Source organism: Rattus norvegicus, chromosome 1 (genome assembly GCF_021556685.1).
Source record: "Rattus norvegicus strain SHRSP/BbbUtx chromosome 1, alternate assembly SHRSP_T2T, whole genome shotgun sequence".
Lineage (NCBI taxonomy): Eukaryota > Metazoa > Chordata > Mammalia > Rodentia > Muridae > Rattus > Rattus norvegicus.
In genome coordinates this window covers 185998709-186025000 of record NC_141534.1, presented here as the reverse complement: position 1 = coordinate 186025000, position 26292 = coordinate 185998709, and the positions used below count along the sequence as shown (strand labels likewise).

Below are 26292 nucleotides of genomic sequence, written 5' to 3'. Positions count from 1 at the left end.
CCCTGGAGCCCAAATGGTGGAGAGAAACCAGACCCGGGCACGCCCACACACTAGTGAAAATAATAATTATTTGTTACAGCCATCGTCCAGGGCAGCATGACGCCATATAGCTTTAATCTCAGCACTCAGGACGCAGGGACAGACGGGTCTCTGAGTTCCTGGCCAGCCTGGTCTACATAAGGAATTCTAGGCCAGCCAAGGCCACATGGTGATTATTGGCTCCAGGATTCAGTATTTTAAAAAAAGCCTGAGTTTTAAAGTTTGAAGCAAGACACATAAGGCAAAGAAGAGAGTGCTTTTTTCAATACAATGGAAAATTTTTAAATTTTTTAGCTAAAAAGAACTCCCTTATGGGGAGTCAGAGCACTGGAGTTGGAAGGTAAGTGAAGGCATCCGCCACACCAGGGAACAAGTATTTGAATACATAATGTCTCCGGCACCAGGTTCCCCTTCTCAGACTCAGGTCCAAACTGCTGCCCAACCTCACGAGACTTCCTACAGGAAGCTGTTATCTGGGCTTCTCCAACAGGGACCGAGTTCTCCCAGTCATCAGGTCCCAGTGGTTACAATAAGCATGCTGTTCTGGGGGTATCAACCACCCTATAGGCAGAACTGTGTTGAGACTCACCAGAAGGTTACATTCTCAGAGCAGCTCGAAGGCTGGGTATTTCAAAGGACAACCACCAATTCCATTGTCTTCCCTTCCACTTAATAAGTACCTTAGGTGACAGGGAAGGCTGGCCCAGTGGGCAGGCAGTGGAGAGGAGCTGAGGAGAGATTCCTCAACCTTTCCCCTACAAACAACTTTCAGGCTCACCCACTTGTTGCTTTTGTTTCCTTTCTATCTCTTCTAATCAAGCCAAAGCAGCAACTTGGAAGTCAGCCTCACAGCAGGTTCTCCCAGCATCCCTCACTCTTACCACTTACAGGGCCCTCCTGGCAGGCTCACCCTGAAATCTTCAGCCCAGGGACTGGACTGTTCTTCCCTATATAATCCAACCATTTGGGTTCCTCACTCTCTTTGAATCTTTGGACCTCCTGGCTGCTGCACCTAGCTCCTTTCTCTCCCTTCTCCCTTCCGGCCTTCTCCCACCCAGCACAGCTCTAGGTCATGTCCACTCCGGACTCTCCCAGATGTCCCTGCCTCTGGCTGTGCTCTCCCACACAGAACAAGCCCTTTCCAGGGAGAGTCATGTCCCTTCCTTTCCTTTATTTTATTTTTCACTCACTCTCATTTTCAGACATTTTTCTATCAGTTACTTCTCTTAATACCTGAGAAGACAATGTCAAAGAAGAAAGAACTATCTTCACTCAGTTTCAGAATGTTCACTCGAGGGTCACTTGATCCCATGTGTGAGGACCGGACACCATGTGAGTGGGAGTGTGTGATGGAGGGAGGCTCCCACACATGAGAGGGAGGAGAAAGAGGAGTGGGAAAAAGAAGGAACAAGGGTAAGACACAGCTCCCAGAGTGCACGATGGCCTATTCCCTCCAACAAGCCCCACCTCTGTTTTTACCACCTCCCAGGGCCACCATCATAGAATGCATCCACCCGTGACTAATTCATGCCTCGGGTTAGAGCTCCAGTAATCTAATCGTCTCTAGAAAAACCTTCATAGATACACTCAGATGTGTGCTTCACTGATCTGAGACATCTCTCAATAAAAGCAAGATTTAACTACCACACGAGCCAATAGTCTGAAGGAGGTTCCTGCCACTTTCAACCACAAACATCCTTACAGATGTGCACCCCCAACCCCAACACTGAACCCAGGATCTTGTACCTGCCAGCACTCTGCCAAGTCAGCCCTGGATTCTTTCTATCAAAACACTTAACAGCTGCTCAAAGAGGACTTGTCTTCTACAGCTCCTGTATAGATAACATGATGTTTCCAACACAGTAACGCTTCCTCAGCCTCTTGGGGCAGGGTTTTCCTGTGTCTCACCACTACACTTTACCTGCAAGGAGCACTATCCATCCCCTGCTCACATGGCCTGCTTCCGACCTCAGGTCTGTAAGGAGCATTTGTCTCTTTGATGGCTGCTCTTTCATAAGTAGATGCCTCAACCTTCGTTTGATTCTATTTTCCAACAGAAGCCAATTGAATGAAGAGAATTTGCCAGAATTATTGCGGTGAAAGGCAAGAGTGCAAATATGAAAACAAGGATGTCCTTGGGTATCTATCCGGGGAAGTGGTGCTGTGCACAAAGGAGACAGTGCTTTGGGCACAGGAAGCCATCCTCAAGCTCTGACGCAGGATTGTCAATAAACTCCAAAGGTTAGCTCTGGGATTTCTGGGTTTAAAAACCACCCCGGATTCCGAGCAGAAAAGCACCCTGTACCTCACCTGTTACAGAGGAGGAACAGGTACCCGGAGGCACCTTTCTCTTCCTTGGGAATGTGTCCTCCATGACAGGAGTCTGTGCTGACTCCAAGGAGTGCCTGCCAGGTGCTCTGGTGACTCCTGGTCACAGAGCTCTCCTCACTTACACGCACAGAAGCAGAGCGAAGGCCCTGGTTTACGAATGAGTAGCACGACTCCTGCACAAGGCTCCATCTGTGGTTCTGTTCTCAAGGGAGCCTGTGACTTAGCAGAGGTGAGAAGCCCTCACTGAAGGTGCACAAGGCTGACAGGGCAAGGGCAGAAGACCCACTATCTGGGAGGCCTGCGAGAGCGGAAGCCCTGTGTGGCTCCGTGGGATGCATTCTTCAGAAACCAACAGCTGAATGAGGTAAAGGCACCGAGCTGCACCTCTTCAGAATGAGGCTAAGGAGGACCAATTGTCTCCCATCCAGCACAGCAGCCTAGGCCTGTGTCAGGTCACAGGGACGCTCTCCCTCCCAGGCCCTGCGCAGCTCACATGCAGCCCAACTCTTTTTAACAAGATGAAGACAAGCAGGCACATAGCCATAGAGACAGAGACAGAGTCATAGACAGACAGACTGACAGACAGACAGACGCACGCACGCACGCACGCACGCACGCACGCACGCACACACTCACCCCTCTCTCTCCACACAAAATAAAGCCAAAGAATCTGACACAGGGAAAAGCCTGTCTCAAGGGACTAAAAGGAGCCTGGAGCCTCCTTCTCAGCTGGAACTGAGAAAATTAATCCAGAAAACCAGCTCACTTGGGTAAAGATGACCTTAAACGTCCCCTAATTAGAACTGTGGTAAGTTGGTCTACTTCAAAATTAACTTCTACACACAGCCCTGCAGCTCTCGGCTCTGTGGAAGAGCTGTGTCCTACAACTAGCAGCTAACCGAGTGCTGGAGGAGGGGCCCTAGGGAGGCAGGAGCCATGCAGGGGAGCTCAGCATACCCGACACAGGTAGGCCCGGGCATACACGGACACGAGTGGATCTCCAATCCCTCTGATCATGCAGGTTAGTCGGGGCAGGCACTCTGAAATCCCCCTGTGGGAGAGAGGAGTGCAGTGTTACATTCTCCCTGTTCCTCGTTTCCATGATACAGCCGTATTATCCTAAATGTTGAGGAGGAAAACACAACTAAGAACAAATCAAGGTCAAAATTTCAGTTTGCCAAGGCAGTGTAACCAGTTTTTCTCTGTGGATACAATTTACAAAGGCTTCCCCATACCTATCCCTGTCTGAGGTCAGAATTATTATGAATTTATTTCTCTGATGTGTTTGACACAGGGTCTTAACTACACAGCCCACACTGGCCTCAAACTCTCAATCCTCCTGTCCCAGCGGTGGGGTTGCAGGCATGTGCGACCTACCTACCCAGCCACACTTTACTTAACAGTTTTATCCCCAACCTGGCTTTCCATCAACTGCTAGCCCCCTAATCTATCTGGGTCTACGTGGAACACTGGCCCTGGTTCAGTATCCTGTGTCCTATCTCTTTCTACCACCTCAGCCACCCCCAAACTCATTAAGGTGACCTAGGATTCACTTCTGTGACATGGGTCCTTCCCTCTTAGACATGATCCTTGCCCATCTGGGGAGGCAAAGATACCTATTTCTTTAGCACCTATAAACCATGCCAGTCACCCCTAGCTCCATATTAAATAATGTGGGAGGTCCTTCCTCAAGCTGAGAATGGCTCTCAGGATCACATCTCTGAGAAACCACAACAGTTTGCTGCCTGGGCCCCAGGAGCGAGGGCTCCTGCTCTCTCATCATCTTCACCATCATAACCGACAGTGGCAGCCCGCACAGCACAGTGCCGGCCAGGTCTGCTCTCGTGCTTTCCAGTGCCGTGTGAATGCTTCGGGGCCCCCATGAGCCCATTAGATCCTTGTTCAGGAGAGAGGACTAAGGCTCAGGGTAGGAATAACTTACTGGAAACTCACAAGGCCGAATGCAGGTGGAACTGACCTCCTGTGAGCTCCACACTGCCTCGCCCTCACGTTTGACCTTTCCCTCTCTGTTCATTAGATTGGGATGAAACTGCCATCTGCATTTTACCAAGTTTCCACACGATGCATGGGGAAAATAGACAGGTGATGAGCATAGGGTCACACACGAACAGTACATCACTACTGTCACACTGCCATCGCGTGCATCTGCCTGTGCACATGTGTATGAGCTCTGCAGAATTCTACAGATCCAGGTGAAGAAGGGCCTTACGTTTTGGAGAGGAATTTGTTACACTTCAGGATGGATGCTTCCACGTAACTATGGAAATGCTCTGTTAAGGAAGACATGTTCCCGATGGCCTGTGCGCTGCCAGACAAAGGCGATGTCAAAAGGGAAACAAAAACACTTAAGTAAGTTTTAGGCACAATGAGGCCATGATGGCCTCTGGCAATGGAAAGAACTGAGTCAGAGGCTGCCGCATTCTCTACAGGGTTCTCCAAGCTCTGCCCTTCCATTTAAAGTTTAAGTTTTGGAAAATTTAAGTTTTAGAAAATGCTGCCTGTTGGTTCATGGCTCTGTGTTGAAATTTAAAACAAGTTTTAAGTCTCTAGATCAAAGCCCAAAGGGCGTGTGGCCCTGAGATGACTAAGATGCTGTGTGTGTAGGTCAGAGTCTCCATGCTTCCGTTGTAGGTACCGGTGCAGAAGAGCAGGACCTACACCCTCGAGGTGGCTCATCAGGATGCAAGATGGAGAAGCAAGAGGTCGGCTCCCAGCATCCTCAGGGCGGCTCACAACCATCTGTAAACTCAGCTCCAGGAGACCCAATACCTCTGGCTTCCAAAGTTGTGTGCATACACACACACACACACACACACACACACACACGGTTAAATCTTTTTTGAAACAAGGCACCTTAATAGAGATAAATATAAATGTTCTTCAAAGGAATGAAAGTGTTCTTCATGCATTGTAATCCAAGTGACAAACAAGAGACCCATCAGGAAGGAATGAGATCCCAAGCAAGAATCTCTCTAGTGTAGCTGTCGGCCACAACAGAAGCAGGTTTCACCAGGAACTTTAGGGCAGCCCAACCAATGGCTGCTGTCACCAGCACTCTTCCTCCCATCATTAAAACAGGACAAGAAAAGGATACAATCTCGGAATGAGTTCCCGGATGGAAGCGATCTTGAAAAACCAGTTCAGGCATGTCTCCTTGGCTGTATCATTCACGTTCTCTGGAGAGAAATGATCTGCAACGAAAAAGAGTCAATGTTGCTTCCCACTCTGGCTTTTTTTTTTTTTTTTAAGTCTAACTATGTAGCCTTAGCTGCCTTGGAACTCACAGAAATCTGCTTGCCTCAAGCACCGGGGTTAAAGGCGTGTGCCACACAACTGGCCTGTTCCTGGATCCTTAATGTTGCTGCAAGTCCAGGGCAGCAAATGAGGAAGAAGAGTCCCTCCAGGCCTTACTGAAATGGCGACAGGAATCACACCAGCGCATGCACACATTGGAAGACCCCAGCACTGTGCAGTGTGTTTCAGCAACATTAGCTAGATCATATACCCACACAGTAACTCTCTATCTACTTCCAGAGTTGGGAGGACAGAGAAGTTCAGTGACTTGCGCAGGACACACAGGAAACTGACTAGAAGCTGACTGGAGATGAATATAAGCCAGGGCAGCCCAGCTCCACAGCCCGCGTTCTTTGCCACCATATGTTGCTGACCCAGAGTTCCTTGATGTGGGGAGCAGTCACTGTAGCAACAGCTGATGGACCACGGATGCATCTAGCACCTGGTCTCACAACAGGAAATGTCAACAGCACTTTTACCACAAAGAGCCAAGGCTGACGGTAAGTTGAGGCCTGAGCCTGAGCCAAGCGGCCACCTCAACCCTGCTCCAACACTCCAGGCCCCTGTGGTCACACTGCCAGCTTATCCCAGTATCTGCTCCTTTTCTCTTCAATAATAATAATAGAATAATAGAACCCTGATTTCTGAGCTGGCCGCTCAGCCATTCTTGCAGCTAGGTAACATCATCTGACTGAGTTTGGGCCCCAGAACACAAACAAAAGTGCGATTTCCGTGAGGCCTCTTTAAAGAGGGGTCCTCCTTGCCCCACCTGCCTGACCGGAGAACAGATACGAAAGCTGGAGTCTCTGCAGCTACGCTGACCCAGGCCCACATTAGAGGCCAGAATCGAGATCCTTGGCACTGCCGCCAGCTCTACCTTCCTTGGTGGCATTCAATGGTCCGGCTCTGCAGCCAGGCCTAATCTTGATATACATAGTCTTTGTTATCAATAACATAAAGTCACCCTCACAGTTTCAGACATGGCATACATTTTCATAAAGAGTAGAAGGTTAAGACAGGAGGACTGCAAGCTCAGGGATACATAGCAAGACCCTCACACAAGAAGAAAAGGCTGAAATCTTACAGCTCATTGAAAAACACAGACACTTATATACACACAGAGATACATACATATAAGTATACACATACAGAGACATACATGCAGACACATACACACACATACACATAGACACATACACACACACAGCAACACACAAACACACATGCATACATACAAAGGTACACATATACACACATATATACACATTTACATACACATGCACAAGAAACACATAAAACATATATACACATGTACATACATATATATGCATGAGACACACATATATATACACACATGTGCATGCATGTACAGAGACACACACACACATGCACACACACAAGGCATATATACACATAAAAACATACATGTATACACAAGTGCATACACACACATACAGCAATCTCACACAATGACAGAGACTACTTCCAGGTCAAGAGAGAATTAAGATATAGACCGTGTTACACAAGACTTTAACACAGCATAGAAAACTAAACAATACTAAATAAAAGACTCTTACACTCCATGTGTTCACCAGAAAGGCCTTTAGAAGCCAACTACAGACAGTGTATAAGCTTTCAGACAGTGCACAGGGCACTGCCCTCGGGAAGCTTACCAGTGGTGGAAACAACTAACAGGAAACAGTATCAGGAAACAGTAAGACACCAGGTAAATAAACCTGGAAAGACAGAAGGCCAGGCAGAGGAACGGACAGGCGTGCAGAGGGTGGAGGACTAGATGAAGGAATCGGGAAGACTCCTGCACAGGTAGTGCCTGAACTACAACCTGAGTCACAGCCATGCTTGCATAGGAAGGCAATGTAATCTAGACAGAACCCAAAGGCAGAAGCCCTGAGAGCAGCTTGTGGTGAGCTTCGGGGAGGAGCAGCCCACTCAGTGGCCAGGTGGGGCACAGAGGGAGCCTCTGAGGGCTTTCCTAAGTGCAGAGGCCATGCCCTGAAGGCTCTGGGCAGAGGAGGGGCACAGCATGGATGACTACTTCATACATTAGCACTGCGGCTGCAACGTGGGGAAGGGATCCAGGATTTGGAAATTAATCCAGAAGAGTACTCCACATAACAGAGGGGGTTTTCCCCCCATGCCTTTTTTTTCTAAGTACTTTATTTTTTAACTCAACTTTTGCAGATTTAAGTACTTTATTTTTCTACTCTGAACTTTTGCAGATGTTTAGGAGAAGAGACCAATAAGTCTAATTTTCTTTCATTGCCATAAAAAGTCCATGCCATCCTAATGTGGCTCAAGTCATCCCTGGGGACAATCCAAAGATGATGGGGTTGCCGAAATGAGGCAAGATCCACAATACAGTCAAGTGCTAGGATGTCTCCCAACTATGGAACAAAATAACAACACTCAGGGTATGTGACCATTATATACATACATACATACATACATACATACATACATACATACATATATATATATATATATGATTAAGAAGGGAGAGGGGGACAATGAGATGGCTCAGTGGGTAAAGAGGTTTGCTGCCAAGCCTGATGACCTGAGTTCAATCCCTGGGCCTCACACAGTGGAAAGAGAAAACTGCTTCCCAGAAGTTGTCCTGTAACCTTTCACAGGCTTGCTGCTGTGGTACGGAAGGAGGAGTTAGACTGAGTCTTTAGTAGGCAGACAGACAGGGAGAGGGGCTGTGACTAAGTAATGAACATGGTGAGCTTCCAAGATGGCTGGCTTCTGCCCCACCCTCCTGTCAAAAGCCTCACAACACAGAGCAAAGGCCTTGAGAACTACCTGTCTTGCCAGCAGGATCCCCACTGGTGGGCTAGCTCAGTAAGTTCAGCGGACATGTTTACACAACAGTTGTATAACTTTCCTCAAACTGACCAGCCTTACATTAGTGGAAGACCACTCTTCAAGGACTTTAAAACCCAGGCCTCAAGGAGCGGCTGGGCCTCAACCTCCTGCGGCCGTGTGCTTTGCAGAGGACCATTCTCTCTGTGCTCCTGTTGTGCTTCCTCACTTCCGTTTTCAACTGCTGACTGTCTGCTCCTGTCTGTTGAGTTTCCTCTGCTGCTACCTGCCATCTCGACATCTTCCCTGCCTTCGAATTGATGACCGACAGTAACAGTAGCACACGTGTGCCCTGTCTCCTTCACATAATAAATAAATGTTAAAAATTTTTGAAGAAATATGGGGAGGGGTAACTGCACATAGTAGCATACACCTTTCCTCTTCAATTTTTCCTTTTCTTCTCTGTCCTCTTCTCCCTCCTCCTTTTCTTCACCCTGTAGTTCAAGCTAGCCCAGAATCCATGATCCTCCAGAGTGCTGGGATTACGGGTGTGGGCCACCAGGCACAGACTGGTGTATACTTGGCATAACCCACAGAGATCTTAGCATTCTCCAAACTCACGAGAGCTAACCCACAGTTGGAACTCCTGAGGGCAAAGAGCTCAAGAATTAGCTTCTCCAGTCTGGGAACTGATTCAGATGGAAAGAATGAGTGCAAATGTCACCAGCCCCTCCCCCACATAACTCTTCAAGCAGAATTCTGCAGAGGAACTTCAAAGCTTTCCTCCTCATTTCAGTTAAGAGTCACTCCTCAGTCCCCTGACAACTGTGGACAGAGTCTGTCCTCTCCCTTCTGGGCTCTCAGTACCAGAGAAAAGCATCAAGGAAAGATTTTAAGGGAAAGTATAATGACAAAACCAATTGCAAGAAAACAAAAACCTGGGCTAGCCTGGGCAACATAGCAAACCTGCTCCAAAACAAAATCAAAACAGACCCTGAACTGTAGTGCTCACAGCTAAAGTAAAATATTCAATTTAAAACTGCTAACTACTATTTTCAAATAAGGAAAACACCCTTTGCTGTTGCATTTGAGTTTGGGTAAGACAAAATAGTGATTTTTTTTCCTATTTGGCCCTACACATTGTTTAGGAAAATGACTGAGGTAAACAGAAAGTCAAATGACCCTGAGGGTCAGGCAGACCACACCAACAAACTTGTTTATTCTGAGACAAGATCCTCATAAGTTAGACCAGATTAGCCTACATCCTGCCTTAGTCTGGAGTTCCAGGACTACAGGTGGCATCACTAGTCAAATTTCTTCCAAAAGTTCACCCTTCATAAGCAACTGCAAATGAACCAATATAAGAAGCAGAAAGGTGTGGGCCACTCCTGTGATCCCAGTACTTGGGAGGTGAAGCACAAAACTCAGAAATTCAAGGGGACTTTAAGCAATCCTGGGCTACATGAGACCATGTCTCAAAAAGCAACCGACAAGGAAATGGAATTAAACTTATCTATTCTGTTTGTGTGTCTGTGTGTGCGCGCGGGCGCTGTGAAAATCTGAAGAGGTCAGAAGAGGGTATCAGATACCCTCAAACTACAGTCTACAGCTGGCTGTGAGTCCCCGTGTGGGCGCTGGGTAACAAATCTGGGTCCTCTGCAAGTGTTCTTGACAGTTGACCCATTTCTCCAAATCCCCCCAAAAAGGGAGGAGTCAGGCAGGAGAGACAGCCCAGCTGTGAAGAACACTGCCTGCTCCTGCGAAGGACTCCAATTGTTTCCAGCACCTACAGGAAACGGCTCACTCTACCCAGGAGTCCAGCTCCAGCAGATCCATCCCTCTTCAGGCCTCGAAGGGCTTCAGGCACATAAGTAGTGCACAGAAATACATGCATTTTAAAAACATCCATTGTTGCTAAAGAAAACATACAAGTTTAATTCTGGCAGTCGGCTGAGGTGATGCCCATGAGTCACATGCTGAGCGTACATTCAATAAATAAATGTGGATTTACCAGATCCCCGGCCAGCAGAGATCATTTTCCCACAGGGCCGGCCTCTGCACGCCTTTCTAAGCTCCTACACTTACCAGAAAAAGACACTAAAACCTTGAGTACAGGCGAGGGGTGGGTCAGAGGCTGAAGAGGTACAGTTAACTACACTAACGGGCTGAGGCCCGGTTCATCCGGAGTACCATCTTAACCCGGGACCAGTCTAACAAGTTACGAGTGGCTTATACGGCTTTCGATGTGCATTAAGTCTTACAATCCAGTGTCTTTTGTCATTTCTTTTCTTTCTTTCCCCTTTCTGCAGTGCCGGGGATGAAGGCTTGCACATGTTATATAAGCACTCTACGGCTGAGCTACATCCTCAGCCCTTGGGGTTTACAGACAGGATTTTACTATGTAGCCCAAGCTAACTTTAAACTCACAATCCTTCTGTCTCAGTCTCCTGAGTGCTGGGACATGCTGAATTCCAGGCATGTTCCTCCACACCTAGCTTTTATATTCAAAGCTCATTTAGGTTTGCCAGCCACATCTCAAGTACTCAAGAGCAACATGGGGCTGGTGGCCACTGGACCAGATAGTGCAGCACAGCTCTGACCCTGCTGCACTGGGCTTGCCCTTCTATGGTGAGACGGGAGCTCCGAGGGCTCACACAGACCTAAGGCTGTGTACAGCAGTGTTTCCTTCTGAGGAATGTTCTCATCAAAGAGTTTGAAGGAGATGGATGGGTAAATGGACAGGTGGGTATATGGATGGATGGTCAGTGGGAAGGCAGAAGGGGGTGGAACAGGAGGATTAGGAGGGCAGGTGAACGGATTGGGTTGGGGGCGAGTGGATGGGGGGATGGGTAGACGATGGCTGGGAGGGTAGACGGATGATATCTGGGTGGATAGAAAAGGAGGGCCAGGGGCTGGGGATTTAGCTCAGTGGTAGAGCGCTTACCTAGGAAGCGCAAGGCCCTGGGTTCGGTCCCCAGCTCCGAAAAAAAGAACCAAAAAAAAAAAAAAAAAAAAAAGAAAAGGAGGGCCAGAGAGGAGAAAGAGAAGGAGGGAAGAGAGAAAAGGGAGTAGGGTAGGGAAGAAGGAAGGAACAAGCCAAACTACGGGTCACTGCCACTATCGCTGTCTCCTGGTCCCCCAGCAAGAACTGCTGCCAGGAGCAGGGAGAGGGAGGAAATGACAGCCCGGGCTGCTGCTGCAGCTCGTGTGAGAAAAGGAAGCTGCAGCTGAAGATGCTGCATCTGAACGCATCGTCACGACTGCTCAAATGACAACACACGTCCATCATCCACCTGTCCCATTAGAACCCCCTGGGAATTTAAAATTGATTGGCAATGAATTTAACGCCAACACCATTTATGTATAGGCTGAGGAGCTGGGGCATCTGCGACTATTGATTTATCGGACATCCTCTCGTACATACGCTGTCTTTACTTAAGCAATTTGCTTCTTGGAAAGAAAGGCCCACATGAAACAGGAGCACGGCTCTGAGCAGCAGTGGAGACGCTGGTGTGCAGCCAGGTTTCACTCCACCCCTTTCCCTTCTCTGCGTTCTAATGACTTCCCTGCTTGCACACCTTCTGATGGCTTTGGATGACTGAGACAATCAGACTTCAAACACGTTTCTTTCAACACATTGAATTAAAACCCTTATCCGTTTTCAATAAATCCTGACTTGATTAAAACCGTCTAACTGTGGTTCTGAGCAGACTGGTGCCAACAAACCCAGGAAGCATGACATTACCTGGCAAGGCACCGCGGCTGTCCACACACATGGAGTAGATGCGCTCATAGACCAGCTTTCCTAGAAGAAGAAGACGTATGGTATTGACATCACACACCACAGGAGCAAACTCTAAATAAATGTTACTAATTAGAGGCAGGAAAATGGCACCTGGCAGCGGGCATTAGCTCGTGAGTGCATGCTGCCACCTAGTGGCACACACTTTTAGCTTTGGGATTTTCTTTTCTTTTTCTTTTTAGTGAGAAGGGAAAAAGAGCAGATGGCAGGCTTGCAGACACATCCAGGGAGAGGAAGCTAGTTTTCACATGAATTCACAGAGTTTATCTAGGGTAATTAAGTTAAAAAATATTACAGACTGCTGTATCCCTCAAGATGCTGCATCATCTATCATCATGTATCATTCTCTGATCTCATGGATTTGACTTCTGCCCACAGGCCACTTATTTAAGTCTACTGGGCCGGGCTGGAGCTTGAGTCCAGTGAAGGACACTTTCTGTTGAGTGTATGAGGACACCTCACGCTGCTCCGGCCTTTTCTCTTCTCACTCGGTTGCTGACTGCCTCTAGCAGTGTGGCAGCTGAGAATGCACAGGCCTGGGCCCGTCTTCAAGCTTTGAAAGTTAAAGATTTGGGGAACGTGACTAGAATGTGGACTTTGGACAACATCGCTGGAAATCCTTATACGTGCTCAGGTGTGAGAGACACTAATTGTCAGAATATCTAGAAATGGTGACCAATGTCCCCTAAACCAGTACTTCTCAGACCCAGCGTGCAGGCAGAGCGCCTGGAGCTCTTGAAGATCACCATCCAATGTGACGTCTCTATCCATCCCCGGGGCTCCCACAGCAACGGTCTGCGTGCGGCTGAGATAACTGGGAGTAACCGTAGAGTCCAGGGATGTCACTGTACAGCCAAGCTGAGAAGCCCAGCTTGGAACCCCACCCTCAACATGCTCACAAGCATGTGTGTGCACGTGCACGCACACATGCACACGCACATACTGCAGGCCCTGGAAGCCTCAGGGAACAGGCTCCAATGCCAGTGTCCCGCCCAGCGCCTCTTTCCCTTCTTGTGTTTTCCTAACCCAGGCTCACTCCTTTGCTTCCTATACAAAAGCTTGCCCCTCTCTAGAAACAGCCTTCAGCAAACACAACTGTTCTTATACTACAGCCTCACACTGTAAGCAGCTGTTAACTATGTCATTTCTGGCCGAATAAGTTGTTTTTCTTTTGTTTAGGTAGTAGACACTGTTTTGAGAAATAATCATCTTAGATTAGACCGAGTTCATTTTGTACGCATGTGTGTGTGGGGGGGTATATGCACGCACTGCGTATCTGTGAGCAACACTGCATCTCCGTGTGCAAATGTGAAGGTCAGAGGAGAACGCTAGGTCTCCTCTATGACTCTCTGCCCTTACTCTTTTGAGCTGGGACTCTCATCAGACCTGGAGCGAGGCTGGAAGCCACCATGCCCCACCCATCTTTAATGTGGATCCTGTGGCTCTAAACACAGGACCTCACCTTCATGGAAACCTCTCACTCAGTGAGTGGCTTCCCCAAGCCTTAGCTCTTTTCCTGACTAGTTTCTGACACATCTAAGACATCATGACTGAAAACCACAGAGGCGACAGTGAACGTGTTCTGAGCATGAGCCCTGTGCCCGGCACTACCCACAATTATTTCCCAAGTCCCGCCAACAGCTCTTAGGAAAGGAAAAGTGTTCTCTGCTCCTCCCACTCCCATCAGGGAGTTCTCTCCAGAAAGTCTGGGAGAGGGTGTCTTGTAACTTTAATTTTTTCAAAACCTGTAATTAATGATGGTTCTTAAACACTTCAACCTCTCAGCTAGCCCACCACCCACCAGAGGTAATGGAAAAGAAAGAATATGGGGGAAGTGGACCTGTTTAGAAATGGTTCTTTAGAGCAACTCCCGTCTGTGTTGTCTGGAAATCAGCCCTTCGGTTCACCGGTCAGCAGTGGTAGCTCGATCCCCTTGCAAACACTCACGGATAGACCAGCAGTCCAGTTTGGTAGTCAGGCTAACACGAAACAGCAGTGGTAGCACTACCTAGCAGAGACAGCCAGGTCTCAGCCTCAGCTTGAGTCAGCAGGAGGAGGGATTCGGACCAGCAGGGACATCGGGAGAAGCTCTCAGCTGTGCTTCTCTCAGGGAGGTGAAAATCAGCAAAGATGTAAGGTCAACAAGTATTGCACAGCTAGCCCTACCACCGAGCCAAGCGCAGCCTCCGCCACTGTCCATCAAGTTCTATTTACTGCCTCCAAACACTTCCTGTCCTCCACGGGTCTTGCCTCAACACCCGTCTTGCTTTAGCACATGTATCTGTCTTCGGCTGATATCACTCTGCCAATCAGTCTGAGTCCTCGGAAGCAGCAAGAAACTGCAGCACACCACCACAAGTTTTTTGGTGCATTTCTCTCTGGAGTCTGGACAAATGGAGCTCAAAAACACGTGTAAGGTGGACCAATACATGTTAATTGTTAGTGAAGAATCCTTCATCATGAGTCCTCTCACATGCTTGCTTTAGCAGAACCCGTGTCTGCTTCAGTTCCTTCACAAGTCTGCCTTAGCCTTTTACCTGTGTCCACTTCAAGAAAACACTCCTTCACGTGTTTGCTCCAGCAAAACACCATCCAACACAACTGACTTCCAAAGTTTCCACTTCAGTATCTCCTATGCACCACCATTTCATAGGTGGAAAAACTGAATCTCAAACTCATGACTGAAGGAGAGGCAGCAGCCAGGGAAGCCAGCAGTCCACCAACACCTATGGTCTCTACCGATGTGCCAACCACAGACTGTCATACTTCTGCCATGTCCGTGCATCTCCAGATGCCTGGGCCATGTGTCCTGTGGTCCTGAACTGCAAGACTCTCCAATCCTAGGTCATCACGCTGACAGGAAGAGGCAAGTTTGTTAGAACAGCACAAGACAAGACCGGCCACAGAACTCAGGATTTTATCCAGACAAGGCAGGGCTCTCCTTTTTTAAAAACTGGAGATGTGTAAGCACCAAACATGACTAGAGCCCATTTCTCTCTTTGGCAACAACGGCAGGTTTGTGGGCAATCAACCCAGGCACTAGGCCTATCTCATTGCCAGATGTCATCATGACCTGAGCCGGGCCAGTGTGGTAGAACCTAAAGGCCTTTCCACACTCTGTGACCACCAGCAGTAATGCTGATAGAAACAGAGAACGCAGTGTGAATCTTGAGAATGAAGTCACCCAAGAGAAAGTATCAGAAAGACAAAAAAAAAAAAAAAAAAATTCAATTACACCAAGTCCCTACATCAGCTGTACCTAAAAGCAGAACCCACTCTTGAATCTTCGGCAGCCTAGAAGGTTTGTTGTTGGAAGGGTTATGGACAAGATGATGGACTCCATTTGGTGGGACAGTGAACGCCTCCATCTGACCTCCAGCTCTCAGAAGCTCATCTGCAAGTTCCTTCGGGTGCCTTTACACTGTATGTACAGCCCAGAGTGTTGCCCTGTCCAACCACCTACCGCTATGCACCAGGCCAAGGGGCCCCTGGGCCTTCAGATTAGTCTCTTTGTCTAAGCTTTCCACTAAGCTGTAAGAGATCACTCTGTCTCCTACAAGAGGTATGGGTAATCCCAATGACCAACGCAGGAAGACCTCAGAGGCACTATGATTGCCATGTAGGCAAGACAGAACGGTGGGGATTGAAGACACAAGCAAATGGGCAAGCCAGGAAGAACTTCAGGAAGGGATGCAAAAGATGCCTAGGTGTCCAGATGAAGTGTCATGTGTCAGTATCAGTTCCTGAGACAAACACGTGCGGGGCAGGGAAGAGAGGCTGAGCTCCTGCTAGGGTGCAGACCTCCACTGTTTCCCCAAGGCCTATCTTAAAGGTGTGGGCTCATGCACTGGTCTCTGGAGGTGTGGTCCCTTTAAGAGGTGGAGCCTACTGGCAAGTATTTAAGCCACCTAGAGCTCCCCCTGAAGACCACAGTATAGGCTCCAGCCCTTTGTTCCTCTTCTGCTTCTGGGCCATGGAGTGAGTGGATCTGCCTGTCGCACATTCCTGCCAGCTGTGCTGTCTTGCCACAGGCCCAAGTCATAAACAGAAACTCCAGATCTGTAAACCTTGCCACAGACCCGTAAAGTGGAAACTTAAGGGTTCTTTGGAAAGTCAGTTGTGTTGGGTGGTGTTTTGCTAGGGCAAACACCTGAAGGAGTGTTTTCCTGAGGTGGACACCAGTGAAAGGCTATGGCAGACTCATGAAGGAACGTTTCCTGAAGCAGACATAAAGCGAAAGGACGTTCTGTAAAGCAAGCACATGAAAGGACACGTGATGAAGGACTCGTTGTAACGACATGAATGTATTGTTCACCTTACATGCATAGCTAAGCTCCTTTTGTCAGGACTCCATGGAGAGAAACGCACCAAAACCCTTCTGGTGGTGTGCTGCCGTTTCTTGCCACGTCCTTGGACTGGGGCTGATTGGCAGAGTGATGTCTGCTAAGACAGAAGCAAGTGCTGACCCACGGAGGACATGTGAGGTTTGGAGGGAGTATAAATAGGACTCAACGACCAGTGACAGAGGTGAGCTTGGCTTGCTTATAAAGTTAGCTGTGCAACGCTTGAGGGTCTCGCGTCTTCACTGATCTTCACTTCAATGAGAGACACAGCTGAGAACTTCTCCTGGTGTCCCTCCTGATCCTTCCTGCTGAGTTGTACCGAGGCTGAGGCCTGGCTGTCTCTGCTAGATAGTGCCACCATCCGTGAAGTGTTTGTGAGTGGATCAAGCTGCCCCTGCAGACCTGTGAAGTGAAGGACCGATGTCCAGAAACACAGATGGGAAGTTGCTCCAAAAAACTTTCTAAACAGTCCACTTCCCCTGTATGCTGCTTTTCCATTCCCTCTGGTGGTGGTGGTCTAAAGGGAGGTTAAAGCGTTTAAGAACCATTATTAAAAATAAGGGTTGAAAGAATTAGTTACAGGCCCAAGTAAGCCTTTCCTCCTCATCAACTGGCTATCCTAAGTACTTGGTTACAGTGTTCCGATCAATGCAAGTAAGTGTAAGTGCCCTGGAGCTTAGCCAGGACACGTGCTACTGACCTGACTGCTTCGCTCATCATGCTACTGGCCTGTGTAGAGATTAGAAGAGACCATTAAAGACACCCAATGCAGTGGGCTGGGAAGAACGACTCCTAATGCCTAGCACACAGACATCCAGCAATTAACTAAACAATTGAAATATTTGAAATGGTAAGTGTAGAGGATTGTGAATGTTCCCAACAAAAGGAAGTGACAGATGTCTGAGGCAATGGACACACTCGACAATGACCCTGACTATCTCATACCGTACGCCTATGCTGAAATGCCACACTGCATCCTTGAAATACAGATAAGTACCATGCATCAATCAAAATCAAAACGTACCTGTCGCGTTGTTAAGATAAAATACATACAGCATTCTAGATACAAACCCTTTGACTTGACTTTACAAACGGGAGAGAAAGAAGTCACAGAGCAGCCGGTTCTCCCTTGTGATTAACCCACAGGACTGAGGTGATGGCAGAACCCGACCTAGGCAGTGCTGGTGGCTGCTTTCCACCAAAGCAAATACATGCCCTAGACACAGGGTGGCTCCGGTACTTACCAAACGTATCAAGGATGTCGGTGATGAGGACGAATTTGCTTGGGTAGAACTGAATAACACTGGTGTCTGACAGCAGCTTTGAGCACTAGAAAGAACAGGAGAGGGCATTCACTCTGGGGAACCAGACTTGGAGAACCTCCAAGTGTGGAAAACCGATGATCTCTAAGAGCAAGTTAACACAGTGATGCTTGCCCAGCCCTGTGTCAGCCTCTCCCACAGGGGACATGCACGAGAAAAACCTTTCCTTGTTTATTTTTTAGATCTTTGTGTAAATGGATGTTTTGCCTGCATGTGTGTGCATGCACCTACTGCCACCAGAGGTCAGAAGAGGGTGGCGGATACCCTGGAATTTGGGTTATAAATGTCTGTAAACCATCATATAGATGCTGGGACACAAACCCTAGTCCTCTGGAAGAATAGCCAGTGCTTTTAAATGCTGAGCCATCTCTATACCTGTACTTTACGCTTGTGTGTTTGTGAGTGGTATACATGTGTGCATGCAGACATACACCCTTGTGTTCGTGTGTGGTATGCACGTGTACATGCAGACATACACTGTGTGTGTGCATGTGGAAGTCTAAGGCAGATGTTAAGAGTCTTTCTCTAAGTCCACATTATTCCCTTGAGGAAAGGTCTCCCTGAGCCTGAAGCTGTCACTTTAGCTAGGCTGACCGGCTAGTTGCCAATGATCTCCTAGAATCTGCCTGCCTCTGCCCCTCAGTGCCAGGGTTACAGGAAAGCCCTGCTGTGCCCAGCTTTTCCTAAGGGTGCTAAGGATTCAAACTCAAGTCCTCTCATCTGTATGGCCAGTGCTCCTGCACAGTCAGCCAGCTCCCCAGACCTACCACTCGTTTTTTGACAAAAAGAAGCAGAATGCTTACAGAGCCTCCTACAGAACGTTCTGGAAAGCCTGGCTCTGAGAAAGCCACAAGTTTGAGACTGAAGAAGACTTTGCTGAACCAGGCAGGGGGATCGCTGAGTTCAAGGCCAACCTGGCCTACATAGTGAGTTCCAGCATAGCCAGGGCTACGGTGAGAAACCCTGTCTTGAAAAATAATAACAAAGTAGACAGTGATGGGGGAAGACAGCTGGCATTTTCCTGGGGCTTTCGCAGATGCATGCCCATGCCTGCACGAATTTATCAATTCACAAATAAAAAATAAACTGGACATTAAAGAAAAGGCCCATAAACATTCATTTCTGGTGAGCAGGGCATGCAGGTGGTGGTCAGGACATCCAGCAAGCTGAGTCCCCTGGGCACAGATTTTCACTCTGGCTCTGGCTCCCAACATCTAAACCTTGAGAGTGGCCAAGTTTCTCCTCTGCATGACATGCCTATGCATAAACACTGTGTCTGACCTGCGGAAACCCTCTCACAGGGGCAGGGAGCCGTGAGCTGTTACAACAGAGATGCTTGTTTCACTGCAGCCTTTGGATGCATATGGAATTACAGCCCCTGCTGTCTTGCTCTGTGATCTTCAGAGCCCTTTATGAGAGTTCCCAACTTAAACAATCACTCATGGAGAGTTCAGGACTCAGAGGGAAAAAAAATACAATGACCCCAAGTCCCAGAGGGTGTTTACAGTGTACACCCCATGGTTCCTAGGAAGATGACGTCTCCCCATCTCCTTCTCCACCACTGCCATGCAGGGCCCCTTGGCCATGCACAGCTCAGACCACACTCCAGATTCCACCCAGCTGGGACATCCCACACAGCTGTGTGCTGGTCCCTGCCCCCAAGCTGCTTTCATGAACATGTGTTTTAGAAAGGATGAGAAAAAAATAGAATTTTTTTTAAATCTAAAGTTAAGTCGTAAGAACCTCTTGAAGTAAAATTACCTTACACAGCAGCATCTTACAGATACTGTGGTGTTAAAGGCTATGGTGCTGTTTCCTAAGACCGGGGTGTTAAAAATGGACAGTCCCATAGTGTCACCAGCCTGACTGCCTGAACGTGAGCTAAACGAGGGCAATAGATGAACTAATGTGGAAAGAGAAAGCTCGCTCACTGGGCTTCAGCCCTGCACAAAGAAGCACAGGCAGCTAAGGAACGTTGGGAGCAGGAAAAATAGTCTTCCCTTAGGATGACACAGCCATCCGCTCGCCCTGAGAGCATACACAGAAGTAACACTACACAGAACCAGCAGCTCATGGTTATACATACATTAGGCACATATGTATATGTATATTAAAAAGAGGCCATGAATCTGAAAGGGAGCAAGGAGGGGTGTGTGTGGCAAGGTCTAGCGGGAGAAAAGGAAGGGGGAAATGATATAATTCCAAAAACTAAAAGAAAGTTTTTTTAAAAAAAAATACATAATCTCCAGAGCGCTGCTGGGGAGGTGGCTCAGTGAGTAGAGTGCTTAGCATGCACGCATGAGGCCCTGAGTTTGGATCCCCAGGACTCCTGTCAAAAGCCAGGCTTGGCCTGTACAGCAACCCAGCACTGGGGGGGCAGAGCCTGATAGCCATCCAGTAGCTAAATATGAAAGATAAAGAAAGGTCCCATTAGAGACTCTGTCTCTCAAAATAAGGGGGAAAGCAACTGAGGAAGATACCCAACATTACCCTCTGGCCTCCACATGCACCCTACACACACACAGACACACATATGTGTATAGACCACGCACATGCGCACACAGATAAAGAATCTCAAGCCAAACATTCAAGAAGCAGTAATTTTAACAAGGGCTCTGTGAGAAGGCTATACCAAAAAAGCAAGCAAGCAGCACACTCAGTGGTGTAAAACACGCCTCCTCCACTAAGCTTGCACAGGAGGGTGTCACACAGCTCCCAGGCTCAGCCTCCCCTGAGCAGAGGTTGAGACACTGCTGCTCACTGGCTGTCTACTGGCAGGGCACTGGGGCTGAGGCACCTGCAGTCAAACTCATCACCATTGCCGGAAAAACACTGAAATGGCAGTGGGTGTTTTGTTTTCAATGACGAATACGACTAGCTGTTTGCTGGGAAGATGGCTCAGCGGGTAAAGCCTGAGCTCAAATTCTCCAAATCTGAGGGAGCCTACAGCGAGACTGAAGGCAGAGGAAGAATGCCCAGAGTGTGGACCAGCCAGCCTGGCATCAGAACACAGTGCAGTAAGAGACCTTGCCAAAACGAAGAGGAAGGTGAGGACTGACACGCAAGGCGGTCATGTGACTTCCATACACATGCCATGGCACACGCCAGCACTCACACACGCACACTGGACTAGGGCTCTGGGGAGGGACTAGTGTCTTTGGCACTGCTGGTGGGGACATAAAGAGGCAGCCATTTTCAAAAGCAATTTGGTAGTTTCTAAAAAACCTACCTCCTGCCTCAGCAGGGCTGCTCCCGGGAATCTACCCAGAAGACGAATGTTAAATCCACACAGACTCATATGCAGCAGTCCAAGGATGAGAGCAACTGGACATCAACAACTGTTCACAGGTACACAAAACCGTGGTCACATATGCCATGGAGTACTACTCAGAGCAACTCAGCCTCAACTCATAACACAACCCAGGCGAACTTCAAATGAAAAGAATGAATGAAATGAAAGAAGCCAGATAAGGAGCTAGAGAGATGGCTCAGTGGTTAAGAGCACTGACTGCTCTTCCAGAGGTCCTGAGTTCAAATCCCAGCAACCACACGGTGGCTCACAACCATCTGTAATGAGATCTGATGCCCTCTTCTGGTGTGTCTGAAAACAGCTATAGTGTACTTATATATAATAAATAAGTAAATATTTAAAAAGGAAGGAAGGAAGGAAGAGAGAGAGAAAGAAAGAAAGAGAGAGAGAGAGAAAGAAAGAAAGGAAGAAGGAAGGAAAGAAACCAGATGTAAAACTTATGTACAGAAGGAGCCCATCCTGTGGTTCATGTATAGACGAAGGCAGGGCATGGTATCCTAGGAGGAATGTGGTGGGCTCTGATTAGTCAGGTTTGAGGGGCTAGGGTGAGGAAGATGTTCTAAAGCAGGACTATGTGAGCTAAGATACTTGTACCACTTAAAATGTACTAAAATTCATTGTAGTTCCTTACTTTGGAGAGAGGGTTTTTTTGATTTTTGTTTTGTTTTTCGAGACAAGGTTTCTCTGTGTAGCCTTAGCTGTCCTGGAACTCACTCTGTAGACGAGGCTGGCCTTGACCTCACAGATCCATCTGCCTCTGCTTCCTGAGTGCTGGGATTAAGGTGTGCACTGCCACCACCTGACAGGTAGGGTCTTAAGATGTAGCTCAGGCTAACACTGAACTAGCTGTGCTCCAGACTCAGCCTGGAGATTAGATGTATGCACCACCATGCCTGGCTCAAAGTCATTGAACTCTAGGCTTAAGCATGTAGTAATTATGTGCTGAAAATTATTTTGACTGGGGATGTCAGTCCTGGGATAGAACCCAGGTCCGCCAGGTAGATGAGTGTTCCCCAACCCCACCCCCCAAAAAAATCTGAGCCACAGAGCAAATGAGGGGACCTTGCTTATTTCCCTATATGCTATGCCTTCTTCATTTCCTTATAGTAACCTCCAAAAGCATTTAGAACTTTAGGATCCAGCAGGTAGGATTAATCAGACTCTGCTTGGCTCCTTCCCTGAGATGGTGACCTCTGATGGAGTCCCAGGTTCCAGGCTGGGGTCACTCTACAGTGCAAACACCTGCAGCTATCTGAACTCGAAGGCACCCTCAGTTGCAGGCATGATGAGAGGCCCTTTCTCTGGGAGTATTTACTCTATAAACAACGGGAAAAGAGAACTAGCCCAGCTTCCCCGAGTCACAAAACCCCAGGAAAGACCACCCTGCCGCACACAGATTCAACTTCAAACACTTCAAGAGCCAAGTGCACAGACCTCTATCAAGAAAAGAACTGTCCCATTACCATGACAAGAAGTGACAAATGACTCTCTGTGACAAATGTCCCAGAGACACTGCTCCAAAACCAGCAAAGCAGTGCATTCGAATTCCCTCTTTCACTGTGATCTGAGCACTTTCACTTTTCTTAATCTATTTTACATGTATGTACTTACTATATGTGTATGAGAGAGAGAGAGAGAGAACTCCACTGTGAGTCAGCGCACACATGCAGCGGTCAGACAAGAATGTAGGGGTCAGTTCTCTCTTTCCACTGTGGGTTCTGAGGACCCAACTCAAGTCATCAGTTAACTCCAAAGGCCTGACTCTCACTGGTTCTACTGTTTTCTCTTTTTTTAATTTTGCATTGTTGTTGTTATTATAACTTATCTTGGGTCAGGTGTCTTCCTGCAGGCTACGTAGGCAAACATGACCTTGCTCTTCCTACCTCCACCGAGTCCAGAACCACACCCCAGCACACCCAGGTTATACAGTGCTGAGGCTCAAACCCAGGGCTGCCTGCACACCAGGCAGGCACTCTACTAACTCAGCTGCATCCTAGGCCCTGACCGAAGTACTTTTTGCCAAGAGAGGAGGGTCTTCAGGGTAAAAGTACAGAATAAAACCTTTTCCTGGAGATGGAGAGACAAATTTCTAGCTAAGGGCACTTGTTGCTCTTCCTGAGGACCCAAGTCCAGCAACCGACAGCCCACAAAGGCCTGACTCCCTCTTCCAGCCTCCACGGGACCCCACACACATGGTATATTCTCACAAAGACACAAACACATATGCAGAAGTAAAAGTAAGAGTTGGGCAGTGGTGGTGAACAAGACAGGAGAGTTTCTGAGTTCAAGGCTAGCCTGGACTACAGGGCGAGTTCCAAGACAGCCAGGACTACACAGAGAAACCCTGTCTTGAAAAACCAAAATAAACAAATAAATAAAATACATCTTAGAAAAATTAAAAAACCTTTTCCTTACAGGACTGACTCCAAGAGCCATCAGCAAATCAACAAATTCACCAAGATAATTCACAAACGCACTTCTCTTTGCAGTATGAGTGTATTTTCCTTATATGACTATGTCTTTAAAAAACAGAGACATTCATCTCACATTCCAAGTCAATCAGTCTGGTTGAGGCAGCCTGGAAGACAGTTACCCAAACCTTAGTGTGCACAAATCACAAATACAATAGCACTTGTCCCAAGGCCTGTGTACTGCACAACACTGGGTGAATCATTAATTCTATCCAAGCCACATAGCCAGCCTCTGAACTGCACAGCAGGGGTAAATCATTAATTCTGTCACCTAGGGCAACAGTGGTTCCTAGAATCATGGGATGTATGACCTGTGCAGCTGTACACGGTGGCCCTAGGATTAGTCATCTCACAAAAACAGATTCCTAATCACGGCTTTTCAAAAGACATCTGTGAGTATGGAAGTGAGGAATGAGGGTAAGACTCTGAGGGAGGACTCTAAAAGTTAAGTGGAGTTTTACACAGAATTTTTAAGAAATGAAAAAACATGAAACGTCCCCCCGCCTGACCTGAATGACAATCTTCAGAGCCTTAACTTTCTGGTCCGAGGCCCAGGCATCCTTCAGAGACTGGTTGAGCTCCTCTATGCGGTTCACATAATCCTGCTGGGTCAGGTTCAGCAGCTCCTTCTGGGATCCCTGTGGGCAGAAAAGGCAGACCTGAGCACAGGAGGAAAAGGAAAAGCCTCAATCGACTACCACCTCCACACAGGACAAATGGACACTGGCTGCACGTTGCTACTCAGTGCCACATCTGCACCTCAGCCTGCCATTAATGAAGCCAAGATCTTGACTGGGTACTGAATCAGCTGTCAACACATCCAGAGGATGTGATAGCCTTTTCCGGCTCCTTTGGTCACCAGGCATGCAAGAGGTGTGTGTATACATAAACATATACATATGCACATATATGTAGGCAAACACACCAGGCTTTTTTACAGGGATCTGGGAATCAAAGTCAGACCTTCATGCTTGTACACCAGGAACTTTACTAACCAAGTCATCTTCACAGATCCAAATGTGCCAGTTCTTAAGAGCTGGCAAACAAGCCTGTACTTCAAAGCATGCACAGACAATCACAAGGGCCCTGTGGGCCACATTCAACAGGCCTTGTGTAAACAATGCTTCAAGTTGGGATTTTTGGGCTATGCAAAGCTGTTTCACTGGGTGTGACTCCACGTGGATTTTACTGCTGACAGAGTCCCCAGATTACAGAAGGATTGCTCCTACATCACAAAGTGGAGAGGACTCTGAGGAAGCAGTTCCTACCAGGTGAGCATTAGGCCTCAGCATCTTTCCAAACTGAGAACTGAGACAGGGCCCCAGGAGACCTAGCACAGTGAGCAGCCACCCTTGGCAGAAGGGCTGGAGAGCCCCCTCTTCACTGTACCCCATTAGAGGCCTTCTCACCTCCTCAAAGTCATCCAGCTCTTCCAGACGAGTCCGAACCTTCTCTGACATGGCAGAAGCCGCAGCCCCAGCTCTACCTACACAGGAGAGACATCGGTCACACAACAGGTTTTCTCATGCGCCCACACTCCGCATGAAAGACACCTATTACATGTCAGAAAACAGCTCACCTCAGAACACTACAATGGTAGAGCGGCTTCTGCCTCCTTACAGGCTCAAGGTCTAGTGGAAGCTTTTTCCACCAGCAGTTGCCCGCCAGAAGCAAAGTGGGTGGTCCCAGAAAGGTGAACCCCCACATAGGGTATTTGTAAATCACACTGCACTGTTTGCTTGTTCCCAAAGGAACAATGCAGAACCCTGCCATGCACTGTTTCCTTTCTCAGGCATGCACTCATGATGGCCCAGCAGTACCAGGCCTTTATATTTACATAGCAACCCACCTCCTCAGCTGCCCAGAGCAGGAAGAACACGTCAAAGGCCTCTTCCCAGGCAAACAGGCCTAGTTGTTCAACCAGCAGCTCTCAACACCATTCCCCAGTGCTGGCAGGAGCCAGGATGCAGATGACGGACATGAAGTCACGGGCCAGACATAGAGCAAGGCTTACTGTGGCCATCATGCAGATGACGGACATGAAGTCACGGGCCAGACATAGAGCAAGGCTTACTGTGGCCATCCAAGCCTTTCAGAACCACTTCCCCATTTTCAAAGTGCTGCCCATGATGATACTGAGGGTCCTATGACTGACTTAGCCCTTGCTCTTTCTACCAAATGAATAAAGAATGAAACTTGAACGTCCCGCAAAGGCCCCTGTGTTGAAGGTATGGACGCCAGCCCACAGTGCCAGTGGCTGGTGATGGAACCTTTGGAAAGTAGAGCCAGCACTAGAAAGTTAGGCCACTAAGACTGTGCTCTTGAGAGGACCGACCCTGACCCCTTCTTCCTGTTTCTACTTCTCATACGGTGACCAGGCCTCCTCTGGCAAGTGTTCCCACTATACTGGACTGTGCCAGTATAGGCCAAAGCCACAGAGCAAAGAGACATGGACTGAAACCTCTGAAACTGTAAGCCAAAATAAGTCTTCCTCATGTTCAGCCGTTGTCTGGCTGTTTTGTTACAGGGCAGAATA

The 26292-nt window shown here is 48.0% G+C and overlaps 1 protein-coding gene across 2 annotated transcripts in view; it reads right to left on the bottom strand.

The window, feature by feature from the left end:
* Window positions 1-26292, bottom strand: part of Vps35l (VPS35 endosomal protein sorting factor like) — a 104119-nt gene that overhangs the window by 66008 nt on the left and 11819 nt on the right. For both annotated transcript variants that reach the window (NM_001399656.1, NM_001017463.2), the window contains 7 exon segments: window positions 3328-3421; window positions 4601-4648; window positions 5486-5582; window positions 12254-12313; window positions 17898-17982; window positions 24266-24394; window positions 25166-25242. In NM_001399656.1, coding sequence (NP_001386585.1) covers window positions 3328-3421; window positions 4601-4648; window positions 5486-5582; window positions 12254-12313; window positions 17898-17982; window positions 24266-24394; window positions 25166-25242 — 590 coding nt within the window.